We start from the raw sequence: 18,874 nt of genomic DNA on the forward strand, positions 1-18,874 counted from the left end.
ATCACAATGAGAGAGAGCATTTATTCTCTTGTAATTCCAGGTACCTCAAGAATAGAAATTAATCAAAGTGTAATTGTTCTTGAGTGTTCATAACTCTTCATCAATACAATTGCCTACAATATAAATTATTTTTTTCGGATAGAACCACTATAAATTGTGCGGTTCCCTTTATTATTATTGCATTCAATTCCCTGTCCTTGGCTATTTACTCATTCAAAGTATTCTACCTAGAAATTTACGCACAAACAACTCTTCCCTTTGTTATTTTGTTAGTTGACGAAAAATCCAATCAACAGCATTAAGATGGATCTTTTATGTTAGTTATAGTTATATTTTTTTTTCTTGTATTATATCTTGGTTAATTATTGCTTGACATATTTTATATATTGTTATGCTTTATATGATTATGTTTTAAGTTATATTTAGATTGTGAGAACTATTACTTAATAGGGAAACGTTTAAGCAATCCGGCAACATGTCAAATAGTTTAAGTAATGTGAGATTAAAAGATAACATTTAGAGAAATATGATAAATATCACTTGCACATTTTTTATGCGACACCTGGGAGAAAATATAGCGACTAACACTTAAATTCTTGAGAATATTGATCCAGACTAGACACATTAAAGAAGTGAAATCAAAACCTTAACATTGTCAATATCTTGAGTTTTTCCAATTCAACTTTATGTCTACTTTTGTAATTAAGTTTTCTCCTATTTTTCTTTCTTTCAAACATTCAAATTTGATCGTTTATCTAAAATTATAATCTATTATTCTCTGTAATCAATTTATTCTATTGCTTATAATCCTTGTTTCACAATATCTATCTCTTAACCACTTCATTACGTTTCTGCACTTACAAATCTATGGTTATATTTTTCGCAACAATGTCATATTTTTCGCAACAATGTTTGCTTACATTTGAAAGGAAGTCTTGAGTATTTAAATAGAATTACATTTTAAAATCAAGCACACAGTATCAAACTTAATCCAATCTATTTGAATCTCAAGCAATACTCATATCATACCTTATAATTAGTCTTAACATCTCGTGATCTATGATGGTGTACAATCAAAATTGAGTGGGTTCACAGCTTCTATGAAAAGCAGTACCAATAGATAAACCAACAAGAACAACAGAAACAAATATACACGGACAATACTTGTGAAAACCCAACGAACATCATTTAACTCTGTCACTGCTTTAGACTCTTTAGAGCACATTTGATTTCCTTCTTTTAAATATTTTTCTTAATACTTGAACCTCATAGATCTGGGATCGTCTTGGTGGTGGTTGCCAAGGGCTCATGGCCTGGCATATTAAGCCATTCATTTGGAGAGATCACTCAACCAGAAACATAATCAGACAGTTTTTAGGGAACCTGCATTCACAGGCTTCTGGAAAACTCTTACAACCGGCATTCCATCATCGTTGTCATTTCCGACCCTCCAAGTTCGATCCTTGTTCCTTTGAGGCTTCTTGTGCAGCTTATGTGAAGCCCTAGGCTTCTTTGCAGTACCCCTTTTGGAAGCAAGCCCATTAGCCATGTCAAATGAATTGAGATCGTCCAGCACATTTTCAAGATTAGGGGCGTTATTGTTTTTATCAGCTGGAGCATTCTCAATGTCAGATGTGTCTGAACTAGTTCCTACATTATCTTCCCCGTCTGTCATTCCTGGGGGCATCTGATAATGCTGAAGCTTACCATCTATATAATCCTTCAAAATTTGGCGGGCAGCTCTTGTTTCATCAGGCAGTCCACTTGAGGCAACATACCCACGAGATGCACAATAGGTCCTCAACAGCTCGGCTGCTAGAGGTGGCCGCGACTGTGGTTCATATGGTTTGGGCTTTGGAAGTTTAATTTTGTAAACATCTTCAATAACTTGCCTTGGGACTCGATTGGCTACTACTTGTACAGCCTCCCTGTGCTCAGTCATTCGATCAATTGGCAGCACCCCTGAAGCAATCATCTCGTACCTTGAACTTGTAAATGATGGAAATACTAATCCAGGGCAATCGCATAATGTCAGCTCCTCAGAAATTATCAATGTTTGGAAATGCTTAGTCTTCCCTGGTGTAGAGGTAACACCAGTCCGCTTCTGGCCTACCAATGCATTAATGGTTGAACTCTTGCCCACATTCGGATATCCAACAAATCCCACAACTACATTGTTTGAAGTGGAACCTTCAGAAACACTTCCATCTTGGGAATTGGCATCCGTTGAACTAACATCGCTGGAGCCAGCATTCCTCCTTATCTTTGCTATTTGTTCTGCCTCAGACTGTAAACGGGCCAAAAGCTCATCCCTCCCATATACTTTTGTATCAGGATCATCTGATTCCTGAAGGCTGCTCTGTGGATCACTGGAGGTTTTCCCTCCTAGAGCTGCAGAAGCTGCTTTAGCAGACCAAAAAACGAAGAGAATTTCATGAAGACGAAAATACTGGGCCCATTTCTCCCTGCAAATAAATATTTTAAGAAGTGTCACGAACTGATAATAGATGAACCCAAAAATTGTGTTGAGAAGCCACTAACCTGACAGAATATGGTAATAGATCTGCCTTGTTAACCAGAAGCAATGTTTTTTTGTGCTTGTCAAGTTCTTGAGCATATTCCTGTGCAAATAGATGGCATCAATTGCTCAAAAGTCAAATATGAAATTATGAAATAACCCTCTAATGAAAGTGCTGTCATCATTAAAGAGCCATGTCCAGTAGCTTCATGAAAAAAACTAATGTCGCTAAGAATCTAAGAACATGCTAGAAGGGAGATGACAAGAATATGCACACATAAAAGAAAACTATAATATCTCACAAAGCAAAACTAATAGCACTATATTTGTACAAGATACAAGGTCCAGTATCTTTTCTTTTCCCAGTTTATTAAACACAGAAAATTTCTGTTCTTTATATTAAGAAATCATGGAGAGAGATTATATTTTTCATGGATCAATAGCACTTTGGTACATGCCAGGTATATCAATGCACAAATGGTTCTCTCTTTTCCCTTTTTCCTTTATGTGCCATATTTGAGATAGTGCATCTGATAAAATAGGTAACTAGTAACACCAAGCAATATTTTTTTTTCTTTTTTTCCCTGATACAAGAGAACAAACGATTACCTCTAGATCAGGGCAGCGGTAAAACAAAGGATTCCGTGCATCAACCACCATCACAAGCTGAAATGAGCCAATAAGATCAGTAGTTACTAAAAATAAAATACAGAGCACAACTAAAAGGCTTGTAATTTTTAACATTGAAAATTAACATATGCTCAGATAAGCAACAGGTTGAAATAACCATCTATGAGAATCAAAGTCAAAGATTTATCACTACCATTACCAACATGGCAAACTTCAAATCCCAGAGCTTGTTACTACAATTATCATTTTTTATAAGATTGTATTTTATAAAATACCCTTACCTGAAGAATATATTGTAATCTACATGATAAAATACCTAAATGGGGAAGGCTTCTACTATGCAGAGACACACACCATTAAAACATAATATCTCTAATTGATTAATGATTTCTGAAACTTCATAGATCTGAGTTTGAAAGGCCTTTCCTTTAACTAGGCACCATTGCATACTGATTTTTGCATAACTGCTAAAATCTGAACAAATAAACTTCATAGTTCATACAAATACAAATACACTTTCAAGTATAACATGACTCCATCTGTATCAAAAGCAAAAATTACCAATCATTTTAACACATGGTAAAACCTTGTTATCTCTTATAGCCAGAAAGCAAAGTATAATCTAATTATTTCTCCCTAAGACTAGAAAACAAATAATGCAAAAAAAGTCAATAATAACTCGGCTCTTTTTGTTTTCAAACATTTGCATTTAGAGTAACAAATGAATGCTACAAAAGCTACATGACGAAATTCCAGATGAAAAGTTATAGTCGTTTGGTTTAAATTATCAAAATTATACCAAATCACTTCGTTCCAGCACTCGCCAAAGCTGTCTCCAAATGTCTAGATTCTTCTCGAATGGAGTAAGAACAAGGTTCTCATTCTCTTCTAGTCTGTAAGTAAATACCACAATGTGAGAACGTATAGGAGCAAATGGAATACCAAGTCCATAAAATTAAGCAAGAAAAACTATAGTTCAAACTAGGATAAGTCAATAATAGGCCATTCTTGATTCATGTAAGATCATTTAAAAGTTATTAATTAATAACACACTTTTTCAAAATTTCCAACTTATGTTAATCAATGGCAAGATTTGGAAATTGCAAGAAATTTAAACCAAATCCCTGAAGTTCAGAAGGCAAAACTAGAAGGCATACATAATAGAAAGAACAGAAATAAATCTGTCCTCAATCAATGAACTAAGTTCTAATCTAAAATAATTGGTTTACTCGTTATTTACTACGCTCACCATTTTACTAATGAAATATCAAAACATTCAAATAAATCAAAGCTCCTGTAATATGCATGTTTCTCTGTTTCTGGGTGATACAAGATATTATTATCTTACAGCGCTCCAAGTTGAATCCAAATTATTAGCTTGGTACAAAATACATTTACATGTTTATTATCATCAATAGTCAACATGCTTCGACCAGTTCAAGACTTCATATAAATATATTATCCAAATAATGCAGTCCGTTAACACAGCAAGCTCATTTCGAAAATTCACATCAGAAAAAGGATGTGAAGATATAAAATTCATACGCCTAGTAGCCAGCTCTGACCATGAATCTCAAACCAAGTATTTCATTTAAAAAATCTCACAATTCACAAGCTGATTTCAGTACAAAAATTTTCAAATGAGGCAAAATAAATCTACCCCATTATAGACCTCAAACTCAAACATACTTTCCCTACTTCAAAAAATTTATTATGAATATCGTTGGCCATAAAAATGGAGGGAAATAATAGTAAACAATCCAAACACAATGAAATTGCAAAAACAATATTAGCATCAAGAGAACAATAAATTTTATTTCATTTATATATATATATCAACAAAAAAAAAGTTAGGGATAAATTAGTAAACTTAACCTTGCAAGGCTTCGACGCCAGGTCAAAAAAGATTGCTTTTCATTGGCATCAAGCACATCCACAGACATTCCAGCATACCATTTTGGCCTGCAGAAGAAGTTATTAACAAAGAGACTAGAATTGCAAAAATAATATTAGAGGTGAAAGGTATACGAGCATACCTGCGTGGAACTCGAAGACTGCTGGCATGTAATTCCTCCTCCTCCTTTTGTCTATCCCTCTTTTCCTTAGAAGGCACTTCCCTGGAACTCGAACTTCCGTCCCTACTCGCAAACAATAGGCATAGCAAAAGTTTTAACAACAAGATACCTCAGGTAAACCACAATATGCTTAGAATAAAAAAACATATCGTTTAGAAAACTGTTAAAACGGAATCAGCTAGCCTACTGATATACCAATGGATTAGCACCATCTCCTCATCCCTACCCAAATTGATACAAAGAAGTTCAAGGACGGGCAAAGAAGCTACCCAACAAGGGAAAATCGACCGAAAGTATATATCAACAAGATTATTCTCAAGTTGGATACATATAAAAATAATCAGAAGTACTCAGTTCTCTTCTTTCAGATTGAAGAGTCTAGATGGTTTCTTCTAAAATTCATAAACTAAAATAATTATGAAAAAAACATAAGGCTGTTAAGTCCGGGGAACTTATGACAGACAGGACGCTTATGCGCCCAGAATGTTATTGGGATACAATTAAAGCTTAAAGTTTATGCTTTTGATATCAAAATTAAAAAGCTCCTAATTCATATCCCAAAAGCCCTAAAATCCACCCTTAGGCTAGCTCAGGTTGGAAGCCAGAGTCCATAGCAGAACCTCAAAAACAAATACACATACATATAACCCTAACAAATAGAATAGGCTGATAAGAATCTTAAAAGGAAAATGAAACTCACAAAGCGATAGGAACTTTTGGCTCAAAGGAGTTGAGGGAGAAGAGGCGGTCAGCCTCTTCAGCCTTCTCGATAATAGCGTCGATGTCGGTGACTTCGGTTATTGATTCGAGAACTTTCTTGTGCTGATTCTTATAGAAGCGTCCCTTTTCCTTGGACTCTATGATCATCTGGTTGTGCTGCCTCACCAGAGCCCTACCCAGCCCTGCTTTCTCGTTCTTCCCCATCTCTCTCTCTCTCTCTCTCGGTTTCAATGGAGTATGGCTTATGATACAATGGCGGTAAACTAATGGAAACGTTTCCCAGGGTTAGTGTGATACCATAGCCTCCTTTGTAATTTATTAATTTTAACAAGATATAAAAGAAATTAGATAAACAATTTTGAATTATATAACCATTTGGCAACTTCTATTTTATCCAAATAAGTCTTCCTTTTGAATAATGTTCATATGGTTCATATTTGGTAACTAAGATTTAAATTGTAAAGTCTTGTCAATGTGAACAAACTCTTCAATTATATATAATTAAGTAATTAAATTTGACTTTAAAACTCAAATAATTAAGGACAATTTGATCATATTAATAAAAATTTATTTATCAAATTTAAATACAGGGTATCAAATATGTACGAAATCAAATTATAGAGTATCGGATGAACATTTTTGAAAAGATAAGGTACTAAGTATGTATTTTGATAAAACACAGGGTAACAAATAAGTATTTACCCTTCTATTAAAATAATCAAATATTATTCATCTTAAACTAATTTTTTTTAAGTTAAAATAACTAAAAAGTAACTTATTTTGTATTTTTTCACTCCCGTTATTTATAAATATAGAGAGCCTTGTAGCTAGCTAGCTAAATATTATTTTATTATTATTTTATCATCATTATTACTGTAACGATTCAAAATTACTAATAAGGCTTTAGGGTCTTAATTAGTGTGTCGGGATGACATAATTAGAAGTTATGTGAATTAATGATGAAAATGCATGATTATGTGATATGCATGATCCTATGACTATATGGATGTGTGGAATGTATGTTTATGAGTACTAGATAAGCATGCGGGCCTTGTTTATTCTGTAAGGGCATAATTGTAATTTTGGGTCGTTAGGGCATAAATGTGATTATTTGTGATAAACTATTGAGACCACATTATTATGTGGATATATATGTTTGCAGCCTTCGGCACGAGGCGATCTTAGGGAGCAAGTAGCAGGAAAGTCACAATAGGACCCGATACCTGACTCGGGGCGAGTCAAGGGGTATTTTGGGTATTAGACAGTTATTTGAGCTATCGGGTTATAGAAATAAATAATTTGAGATATATTTGAGGTTAGAAAGCTTAGGAGGGAATACTGGGAAAATTTACCATTTTGCCCTCGGGGACGTTTTTGGAACCCCAAGCCTTGGGATTAACCTAAGAGGCTTAAGTTAGATAAAACAAAGGTAAGGAAGTGTTTAGAGGATGCTAGAACCGACTCCCTCTTTCTCTCTCTTTCTCTCAAGAAGTTCTTCCAAGCTAGCCATGGAAACCAAGGGAATTTGGGCTAGAAACTCAGGGATTTGAGCTGGAATCTTGGGGAGTATTCCAGTAGCAAGTTGGAGGTTCAAGCAGGAATTTACGTAAGCATTGAGTTATGAATTTAGCTGTCTTAATTATGTAGCTTTGGGCTGGGTTCTAAAGATTTAATTGGGGCTAAGGATTTTGGAGTTTGCTCACCAACTGATTGGAGGATTGGTTCTTCAGTGAAGGTAAGCTTTAATTTAAAGTTTAGCATCTAAATTTTGAAATTTTCTGGCTGATCTAAGGGGTTTATGAGCTTATGGTTTCAAAGATTGAAGTGGGATTGTGATGGGTTTCTAAACTAGGTTTTAGTTGGGTTTTGCTGCTGGAAACATGTTAGAATGTTTGTGATAATTGGATTGTACCACTAGGTTGGTTTTGGGTGGATTTGAGTGTTAAAAATTGTGGATTTTCTGGGTTCGAAGGGGTCGGGCCGTGGCTTAGTTCTTGGTGTGTCGCGGCTCTTCGAAGCAGATAGTAGTTGAGGAAGAAAGGCGGGCCGCGACATGGGGAGTGTTGGGCCACGGCCCGTGTCTGGTTTTTGGTGAGGCTGGGCCTCTGGTTAGGGGCAAGCCGAGGCATAGGAAGCTTGGGTCGCAACTCTTAAGGGCATATTTGGCCTTAGGGAGGTTTTAGGCGCGGGAACTTAACCTAGGGTGCTCGGGATCGATTCCACTACCGTGTGTTGGTGGAATTTGATGTCCCGAAAGGCTAGAACTTGGTCTAGAAACCCTTATTCATTTATTATTGATGGAATCCTTTATCATGATTGTGACTAGGTGTATGCTAGGGCTCGGGGCAAGATCGTGTTCGATGGTCGTCTTTCTTAGTCAAAGCACTCGGAATGAAAGGTAAGAAAACTGCACTCGGTTGTGTAAATATGTTGGGACTAAGGGCTCCCTATACTTGTATGCATTATTGTGCGATGGTATTATGCCATGTGAACATGAAATAAAAGGTCTAAGAGTGCCGGAATCAATATTGTCGCATAGGACGCAGCTCGGCCCTGGTAGCCGAGGACAGCTTAATAATCACTGAGCTCGGTTTAAGAGGACCGGAGTCAGTGGGTTGAACACTGGGCTTGGCCTAAGTGAGCCAAAGACAGTGGATTAAACAGAGGGTGCGTCCTAAGGGCGTCGACCCTAGTTATTGCATGACATGTGTACTGTTGTTAGTTTGATGTATATAATATGTTGAATATCTGGATGTTGGATCATTGGTTTGTCAATTGTTTTTCTTGATTAAGTGAATGCTATGGCTTGCTGAATAATTGATTAATGTCTTGTAAACATTTTTTATGCTCTGTGAACTATTTGGCTATCGATATTGATTGCGCTATGATGTTATAGTTTTCTTGCTAGGCTTGGCTCACGGGTGCTACGTGGTGCAGGTAAAGACAAGGGTAAGGTGGATCGACCATGGGTTGGAGAGCTCTGGGGGCGAGGTATACATTGTCAGCTGCTCGACTGCCACGGTCGAGGGTTTGTATAGGGACGAAGACCTAAAATATGTATTTTTCCATTAGAGTGGCTTTGATTGTTTATAACATTTGGAAATCATGTTGTTGACGTGGTTCTTCGCCAACAGGTAATTAAGAAAATAAGAGGAAGGGATTAGTGCTTAATAATGAACCGAAATTGATGAATGATCTTTTAATGGACTGGTGACACAAATACGTTTTTTAGGTGGTTCGAAGGTTAAAATCCTTCTACTCCACCAGCCAATGTTATTGCTATATGTCTGATATTCTTTATAGGGTATTTCCTTACACCGTAGAATCCAACCCCTTGCAACTCCCAGGGTCTCCATATTTATAGGAGAGGGCACCTGGGAGTTGGTAAGGGGGGTCATCTCGTGACCTTCTTACCTATCATGTCACTTCTATGACATTCATGATTAATTCCTAAACCCTCACATGTGAAGTGTGGTCTAATCAATAGGTAAGGGGGATATTGGGCCGCACGGCCCAACCCAGTCGTGGGTGCCTGAATACGCACGTTCATACTGCGTGTCCAAGAAGTCAGGGGTATATTAGACACGTGATGTCTGATATATGCACGTTTAACCTTGCGTGGTTGACTTTATAAAAGGTCATAGCCTCCAACTCCATCTCGTACCACGAGCTGGATGCCGCCTCGACCCGTGGCCTTCACATTCCTGACTCAGTCCTTAAGTAATCTTGGCGAACCTTTGGATACCCCGAGCTAACGAGGTAGGACCTGATGACAACAGCTCCGGTCATGGGGGATCCACGTGGCTGATATAATTTAGGCCGTATCTCAGCTCGCTAATAGCCCGTTGGAAAATCAGGGCGTACACCTGTAAATATGTCATTTAAACCCTGATTTGGGATCCCATGTACCAAACATTTATTTTAATGAAAATTATTCGTTTATAACCAAAATCTTTTAAACCTAACATGTTTATGTCTTTAGATTCACTTTTTTATTTAAATGACTTGGTTAGCAAGTCTCGCACTATTTTAAGCACACAGTGTAACGGTCTTGGTTATCCAGGGCGTTACAATTACTATTTGATTATTATTATTTTAGGGGTGTCTATGATATAGCACCCAAAATGTTGTATCGGTACAACTTGGGGATATTTTAATCCCAATTTTTTTATGACGTTGTTTATTGTAGTTATAGTGACCCTCGTGCAAATTTTCAATAAATTTAGAATAGTTTACAGCGCCGAAAACAAAGTTCAAAACAAATATTTTTACACATGTATAAAAAAATAAGTGTGAGTGTAACAAGTTGTTTGAACTCTGTTTTCGGCATTGTAAGTTATTCCACAATTTTTGAAAATATTGCAGGAGGATAACTATAATTACAATAAACACTGGCATAAAAAAATTGGGATAAAAACTTATTAGTGCCCAAAAATACACATTTATTGATTTTAATAGTCAAAATAAATTAAGTTTTAACTAATATTTTCATCGAATTAATATGATTAAATTTATAAATAAAAATATTTAATTTTAATTTAGTTTGTTTTATTTTGTTGGATTTAATTGGTATTTTTGGCACTTGGAAACAAATAAAAAAATAAAAATAAATAAAATTGAAGAAAGAAAAGGAAATGTGGCATTTTTGAAGTGAAGAAGCCCATAAATTCGACCCAAAGTAGCTCAGGCCCACTGAACCTCCCTTCCCCTAGCACGCCACCTGGCGTCCTCTCCACGCAACACCTGTCCGCGTCCTCCCCAGCCCAGCCGCCTGGAGCCATAGCCCAATCCGCATGACCCGCCCGTTAACCCGCCCCTGGCCTTAACTCCCTGACCCGCGGACCTGCCCACATGACCTGTTATTTTCCCTCTTCCTTCAACCCAGCCAGCGCCCACGTGGCGCACTCCCATTGGTTGGGAATGGGTCAAAGTCATCTCTGCAGCAGCCACCCATGAGCCCAATCTTTTAAGCACTTTGGGCCTTGCACATTGCAATTTTGAGCTTTAAAGCTCATCTTTTTTTGGTGTTTTAGAAAAAAGGCATATTGACCATGTACCAAAATAACTAGGTTAATATTTATAATAAGTAACCCTATTTTTTTGTTTAATTTCTTTTTAGTCTTTTTCTCCTTATATAAATATGGATTCTTATTTCACATTATGAATGTAATTTTTAGGTAGCAAAACTCTACCAAATTTTAGTCTCATTTCTCATATTTTCTCTCTAGAATTTCTTGAGAATGTCTAGCATAATAGGCTAACCTTCTTAGGAATGTTAGGATGATCCTATATGCACTATGACTTTGTTTGGTATTTTTGATTCACTATGTGCTTAAATTTTATATATTTGAGTGGTTTATTTTCTTTCATCTCTACTTCTTCATCTTGTTATCTATATTTATGTTTACTAATAGTATATAGATTTTATCAAGCACTCTCTATGTATTATCAAATTAGTGAAAATAATATAGATAATATATTTATCATTTTCTCCATCTCATTCATATATATTTACTTTTCCTAAAATCTATATAGAATTAGTCATGCTCTTTCTATGTTTATAAATAGTAAAAATAATATTTGTGTTAGGTTTTATGTCCAATCTTTTATTGCATTATTGCCAATGGTATAATGTCATTTTTAGATTTCTCATAAGATTATCTCATCTTTCCATGGTAAAGAATAATAATCACTTGAATACATTTTTGTGAAACATATTTGTGCTTCAATGTTAAATATTCCAAATGAATAGTTGGGATGTGAACTACTCATTTGTGTAATTTTTATGAATCAAATATTTAAATAAATAAGTATGTATATTGGTGAATCTTGATCCTTCCTACTTGTTACACATTGTTACATCACACTTTAGTTTATCTTTATTTCTAATATTTAAATCTCAAAAACAACAAAAATACCACTTGTTCTATTTTCCTCATATTATTTATCTCTAAACTTTATTTATTGATTAACTTTATTTCCTTGCCTCATTGTGGAATCGATCGCCCAATCTATACTACAACCACCGCTTAGTGGATGCACGTTTTGGGCGTTAAACAAAAACACTCTCAACAAGCATGTTTTGGGGGCGTGTTATACCAATACAACATAATTGCTATATTACAGTTGCCACCATTATTTTAATAAAATGTATATTTATAGAACCAAAGTGTGCTCCATAAAAAATATTAAATTATCCAATAGCTAGCTATAAGAAAGAGTATGATGGGAGGGGTTAAGTTAAGAGTGGCTCTTAAAATAGCTTTTAAGCAATTTTAACTAAAATGTAACTTAAAAATAGAGAGCATGGTTGGAGTTGCTTAACAAAACCTAACATTAATTACACATATAAATTTGTGACATAAATTCCTTTCATCTATTATACTTAAACTATAAAACATAACCATGTGACATATTTTGTAATAATTAAAAAATATAAATTTTCTAAATTTTTTTTTGGGAGATTTTGTGGTAGGAGTCTTTTTCAACCTAACAATGCAATAAGCTATTTATATGGACATGTTGGGGCATCTTGACTCTATTTTTTCATGATTGTGTTCATTTTATAGCAAATTTCCTGCATATTTTCAAGAAATTCTGAACAATTTGTAGTGGTGAAAACAAAGTTCAAACAACTTGTTATATATATATATATGCTTCCAGTGGTTCTTTATAGGAGTCTAAATTATATATAAATAAATTTATGTTTTGTGTAAGGGATATTTTTGTCGATTACCTGTTTGGATTCTTTATTTTTAAAAATTAACTTTTATTCAATATTTGCCAAGAATGAAAGAGTATTAGAAGGAGGGAGAGTTTAAAAATAATAGAGATTTTGGTATCGAGGGAATACATTTAAAATTTATATACAAAATTAGTAAATTATCTATTATTTTATAATATATATTTAATTTTTATTGAAGCACATATGTGTAGTTTTTTCTAATATTTTTGTCTTATTCTAGAATCTATCATTTTTTTAAGAAATAATTTTGGAGGATTTTGAGGGAGACTTCTTCCCTCTATCTCTATTTTCCCTTTCACTTTGCTTTTTGCTCTCCACACACTATTCTCCCTCCTACATTTCCCATCCCTTCAAAAAATCTCTTCTACCAAATACGGGACTGTATTTTTGTCAAAATGTCAAAAATAGGAAATAGATAAATTATTTAAACGTTGTATTTTGAACTCCATATTTTGTCAAAAAGTTAAATTTTTTTTTTTATAAAAAGTCTAAATTATGTCTATAGAAATTTATATTTTGTGTAAGGGTTCACATTATTTGGAACCTTGTATTTTAGTTGGTTATGTGTTTGGACCATTTATTTTTAAAAATTAATTTTTGGACCTCATGTTTTGTCAAAAGATTAATAATATAAATATATAGACATATTATTTGATCCTTATATTTTGGTTGATTACTCGTTTGAAACCTTTATTTTAAAAAACTAATGTTTGAACCTCGTATTTTTTCAAAAGGTTAAAAATAGGAATTGATAGATTATTTTTTATTATTATCCGTTTGGACCCTTTATTTTTAAAAATTAACATTTAGACCATGTGTTTTGACAAAAGGTTAAAAACATGAATAGATAGATAATTTATTATTATTATAGATATTTTTAATTGACATATATTATAATAATTATTAGAGTAAAATAAATTAGAAAATAGATAGAATTTCTTCCTTAATTAATTAATAACCATAAATTAGAAAAGTAGAATAAAAAATTGAGAAAAAAATGACGTTGATTATTATTATATTGATAATTTAATGAAACAATTATCATAATTAAATATCTAATCAAATTTGAATTAAAATTATATACATTGTTTAAATAAATCAAATTGGAATTCAAATTTAAATTATATATGTTGTCAAGATAAAATCTGGAAATCAACACCATATACATATGTATTAAGAAGTCCAAAAATATAATCATAGATATAGAATGAAAAAAAAAATTGAGAGAATGAAGAGACTAATGATCAAGAAATGGTTGTGTCAATTGACCATTAATGAAGAATTGCTTATAGGACATCAAAATTATTTAATTATTTTATGTTTGATACACAATTTATATATGTGTATATATATACACACACGCACATAGAAATAGTCACGGAGAACATATAGAACCATAGTTTAGTTGCATACCTAAATTATTAGTTATCAAACAAATTTATAAATATTTGAAAAGTCTTTTAATATATATATATAATACTTTAATATATATATATATATATCTAAAATAGCAATGCACAGAGTATATCACCAATACCACCAATGTTTGGTATCTTGGCCTACTTGTCAACTGAATGTGTTTGACTTAAATTAACTCTTCCATGCCACATATGAAAAAGAATAAGAAGCTTTTTTATGCCAGAAATAAAATAATTAAAGCTATGAAATAAAATAATTAAAGTGATGAAAATACAAGATATTTACACCCAAAATTCTTCTTAATCTTCTTCTTTCTTCAGGCAAAGATACTATTACAACAAATGAATCACCATCTTACTTGTACAAATTTGGATCGAACATCTCCCTTAACTTTACCCACAAAGTAATATTTGATGTGACCAAATTATACATAAAAACTAACAAAAATTAATAATGCAATAAATAGAAAAAAAAATGACATCTTTTAAAAAAAAAAATTGAGTACTTCAGATTATAACATGTTCATCTTATTTTTAAGTTATATTTTAAATGTTGTTGGATGTTTATGTGGTGTGGGTGATATTGAGATTGTTGGAGGTTGTAACGTCACAAATTCCCTAATAAGGCTTAATGCCTTGATTAAGGGGCCAGAAGAGCAATAATTGATTTAATTGCATTATTATGTGATGATATGCATGCTTATATGAATTATGTGAGTTATATTATGATATGACTATATTGACATGTTTAGGTGTATTAAGCATGCATGTGGACCTGTTTCTTATTATAATGATATTTTTGTAATTTGGCCCGTTGATGGCATGTTTGTATATATATATATATATGTGTGTGTGTGTGTGTGCATATTGACTGAGACCACATTATTCTGTGGATACATTTGAGTTATTTGGCATGAGACGATCCTAGGGAGTAAATAGTGGTTTAGTCAAACCGGGGAGAAATACCCAGCTCGGGGCAAACCAAGGGTATTTTGGGTGATCTGGAGAGTCACCAAGACTCATTGTAGCATGAGTCGTACTTTGGGAGAAATAAAAATATTCCGGGTTTAGCGAAATTATCAATATAATAATAATAAATTTCATTTTTTATTTTTGCCAATTTAATTAAAACATATAATTTTGGAACTTTATATGTTATTTGGAAATTACTTAAAATATGCAATTACTTGATTTTGGTGTATTTATTGTATGGTATAGTTCTTTTATTCATGCAATATTAAATAATTGCACTATTTTAAGAATGTAATTACATTTTTGTTTTGCAATTAATGTTTTTGCAATTATTTTATTAATTCACCAAATCAATAAATGATTTTATTGTCTTATTTAACATGGATATTTTCTACCAGGCATATATATGGAATATTATATTTATTTTCATACATATGAATAATTATGCTAATTTGTATGATTATTTTGTTATTATTCATGCAAAATTTATTTTTAGTATAATTATATGTATGATTTTATGATTTTAAATACGTTGTATATTCCATTATTGTGCTAGATATATTTAGATTATATTCAAACATTAAGATTGATTGAATAATATTTAGCACATTAATATTCATAAAACATTTAGGGTGTATAAAATTATGAATAATTCATAAACAATTTTGTGGTTGACATAAGAACGCATGAAACTGAGACAAATGCTCAATCTAGAACGATTTTTAATGATCTTCGGACAACCACACTAGGAGCACTACTCTCTGTGATTGCCTATTATGTTATAACGAAATTGTTCTTAGGTCTTCCTAGAGCCTAAAAAAAATAATGTCTAGTGAACCATATAATTTTAAATAATTAGGGAGTAGTCACAACATCTTTAATTATATAAAATTATATAATAATATGAAAGGATCACATAATGGACCTAAATTGTGATTGATTATATAACTATAATAATTTTACCCAATAGGAATTTTATTATATTTATATAATTGATTAGGATAATATATTAAATTAATTTTCTTAATTTACCCACAGAAGTTATGATAATTAATTTAATAGTTTTATCATAAAATTTACTTTAGATATAAATATCAAACCTTCATTTATCCCAAACATTTGTTTGAATGATCTATCATCATGTACATCCAACTTTATTAAATTAAAAATTTAGCCCACAAGCAATTTTTGTTTAATAAAATTTCATCCTTCAACATGTTATACATTGGTAAAACATGACTTCATTAAGCCTCAATCTTTAAAAATCTAAGTTTGTAATCCTATTAATGCAGCTTCTTCATCCTCCTCTAGTTTCGCTGAAATCCTTACCGAAATTCCTGAGCTTAGGGGTGATAATTTCAAAATTTGGAAGGAACGGGTTCTTCTTCACTTAGGCTGCACCGACATGGACTACGCAATAAGGAATGATGAACCTGCTGCAATCACTACGGCTAGCACTGCTGCTGAGATCGCACTATATGAAAAATGGGAGCGATCCAATCGCCTCAGCATCATGTTCATTATGTCCAAGATCCCTATGGGAATGCGTGGATCGGTGAAGCAACCTGAGAAAGTCAAAGACTTGATCAAACTGATCGATGAGCAGTTTGACACTTCAAACAAACCACTTTACAACAACCTCATCCACAAAACTCACGGTGTCAAAGGAGTTAGAGAACATATCTCAAAGATGAGGGACATTTCTGCTCAACTGAAGAAGCTCGATGTAGTTATTCCTGAAACCTTCTTAGTTCACTACATCCTTAACAATCTTCCACCTCAATACGAGCCTTTCAAAATTTCATACAACACGCATAAGGACAAATGGAGTATCAATGAACTGATAACCATGTGTGCTCAAGAAAAAGCAAGACTCCTACAGGAACAAGGTGAAAGTACTCACATGGCCACCCAAGGAAAGAAACGCAAACCATCCAAGAAGGACAAGGGGGAAAATAAAGTGCCTCCCTAAGGCGAAATAAAGAAGGATTCCATCAAGTGTTTTTTCTGCAAAAAGAAGGGACATGTGAAAAAGGAATGCGCCAAGTTCAAGAAATGGATGGACGACAAAGCTAATCCAATTTCATTCATATATTATATATCTAATATGGCTAATGTTAATATTAACACATGGTGGATTGATTTTGGATCAATAATTCACATTTCAAATTCCTTGCAAGGTTTACAAAACCTAAGGAAGCCAGTGGGAAGTGAGCAAAACATCTTATCTGGAAACAAGATGGGCTCACATGTGGAGGCTATTGGAACGTGTCATTTAGTTTTAAGTAGTAGTTTTATTTTAAAATTAGAAAAGACCTTTTATGTACCAAGTTTCTCTAGAAGCTTGATTTCAGTTTCAAGACTTTTACCTTTTGGATTTTCCTTTACATTTTCAGACAAATCTTTTAATTTATATAATAAATCTAAATGTGTTGGAAATTGTATTTTGTCTGATGGTCCTTACTGCCTTAATTTACAAAACAATATTGCTTATAATACTGAGCATGTTCACGCTGGCAATAAAAGATGTGTTATGAATGAGAATTCCTTTACATTATGGCACCGGAGATTGTGACATATTTCCATTGATAGAATTAAAAGATTAGTGAAAGACGGGGTACTCCATACCTTAGATTTTACTAATTTTGATACTTGTGTGGATTGCATTAAGGGAAAGCATACCTCTAAGTCTAAGAAAAGTGGTGTCCATAAGAGTTCTGACCTATTAGAAATCATACATACTGATATATGTAGTCCAGACATGGACTCATATGGTCAGAAATACTTCATCTCTTTCATAGATGATTACTCATTCTACATGTATATCTACATACTTCATAACAAAAACAAAGCGTTAGATGTCTTTAAGATATTTAAAGTTGAAGTAGAGAAATAATGCAACAAGCAAATTAAGATAGTGAGATCAGATAGAGGTGGAGAATATTATGGTAGATACATTGAAGATGGACAAGCACCTGGCTCTTTTGCAAAGTTTCTTCAAGAAAATGGGATTGTTGCCCAATATACCATGCCTGGTACACCCGAGCACAATTGTGTTTCAGAAAGGAGAAACCGAACATTGATGGACATGGTGCGGAGTATGCTTAGCAGCAACCCTAAACTTCCTAAATCCTTGTGGGGTGAAGCTCTAAAGACAACCGTGTGCATATTAAACCGAGTTCCAACCAAGGCAGTCTCAAAAACTCCTTTTGAATTATGGAAAGGTTGGAAACCGAGTTTGAAACATGTACGCATTTGGGGATGCCCATCTGAAGTTAGGGTATACAATCCATAAGAAAAGAAACTGGACCCAAGGACCATAAGTGGATACTTTATTGGATATGCTGAAAGGTCTAAAGGTTACAAGTTTTATTGTCCATCTCATAGCACTAGGATTGTTGAATCAAGGAATGAAAAATTTCTTGAAAATGTCTTGATTAGTGGGAGTGATCAATCCAAGGACTTAGGTTCTGAGAAAGATCCTTCAAAACCCTCCAACTCAAGAGCAAGATTGATTGTGGTTCATAACACCCCTGAAGTCCAAATGGATGTTGAGCCACCACAACTAATTGTTGAAGATAAACAAGTCAATGATGAAGTTCAAATGAATCAAGTTGTTCAAGAGATGCCTATAATTGCTGAACAACAAGCTGAACCACCTGCTCCCCAAGAGCTTGCTGGTCTAGCCTTAAGAAGATCCACTAGGACAAAAAAATCAGCGATACCTAGTGACTACATTGTGTATTTGCAAGAATATGACTACAATATTGGAGCCGAAAATTATCTAGAAATGTTT

General features: G+C 33.5%; 1 protein-coding gene across 1 annotated transcript; it reads right to left on the minus strand.

Moving 5' to 3' along the window:
• Positions 1-980: 980 nt before the first annotated feature.
• LOC133788847 (GTPase LSG1-2) lies at positions 981-6,255 on the minus strand. The gene is made up of 7 exons (XM_062226466.1): positions 5,924-6,255; positions 5,185-5,286; positions 5,024-5,110; positions 3,948-4,041; positions 3,128-3,184; positions 2,542-2,621; positions 981-2,465 (listed from the first exon to the last, which is right to left on the minus strand). Exons 1-7 carry the CDS (start codon positions 6,145-6,147, stop codon positions 1,364-1,366), a joined length of 1,746 nt encoding a protein of 581 aa, XP_062082450.1. The 5' UTR covers positions 6,148-6,255; the 3' UTR covers positions 981-1,363.
• Positions 6,256-18,874: the final 12,619 nt, after the last annotated feature.

The sequence above is a fragment of the Humulus lupulus genome, chromosome 7, assembly GCF_963169125.1.
Source record: "Humulus lupulus chromosome 7, drHumLupu1.1, whole genome shotgun sequence".
NCBI lineage: Eukaryota > Viridiplantae > Streptophyta > Magnoliopsida > Rosales > Cannabaceae > Humulus > Humulus lupulus.

Coding starts and splice junctions, on each gene's coding strand:
- LOC133788847 (XM_062226466.1), bottom strand. CDS start 6,147: ATGGGGAAGAACGAGAAAGCAGGGCTGGGTAGGGCTCTGGTGAGGCAG. Junction 3,185..3,947: donor TGCTGGAACGAAGTGATTTG/GTATAATTTTGA, acceptor GGCTCATTTCAG/CTTGTGATGGTGGTTGATGC. Junction 2,466..2,541: donor CTATTACCATATTCTGTCAG/GTTAGTGGCTTC, acceptor ATTTATTTGCAG/GGAGAAATGGGCCCAGTATT.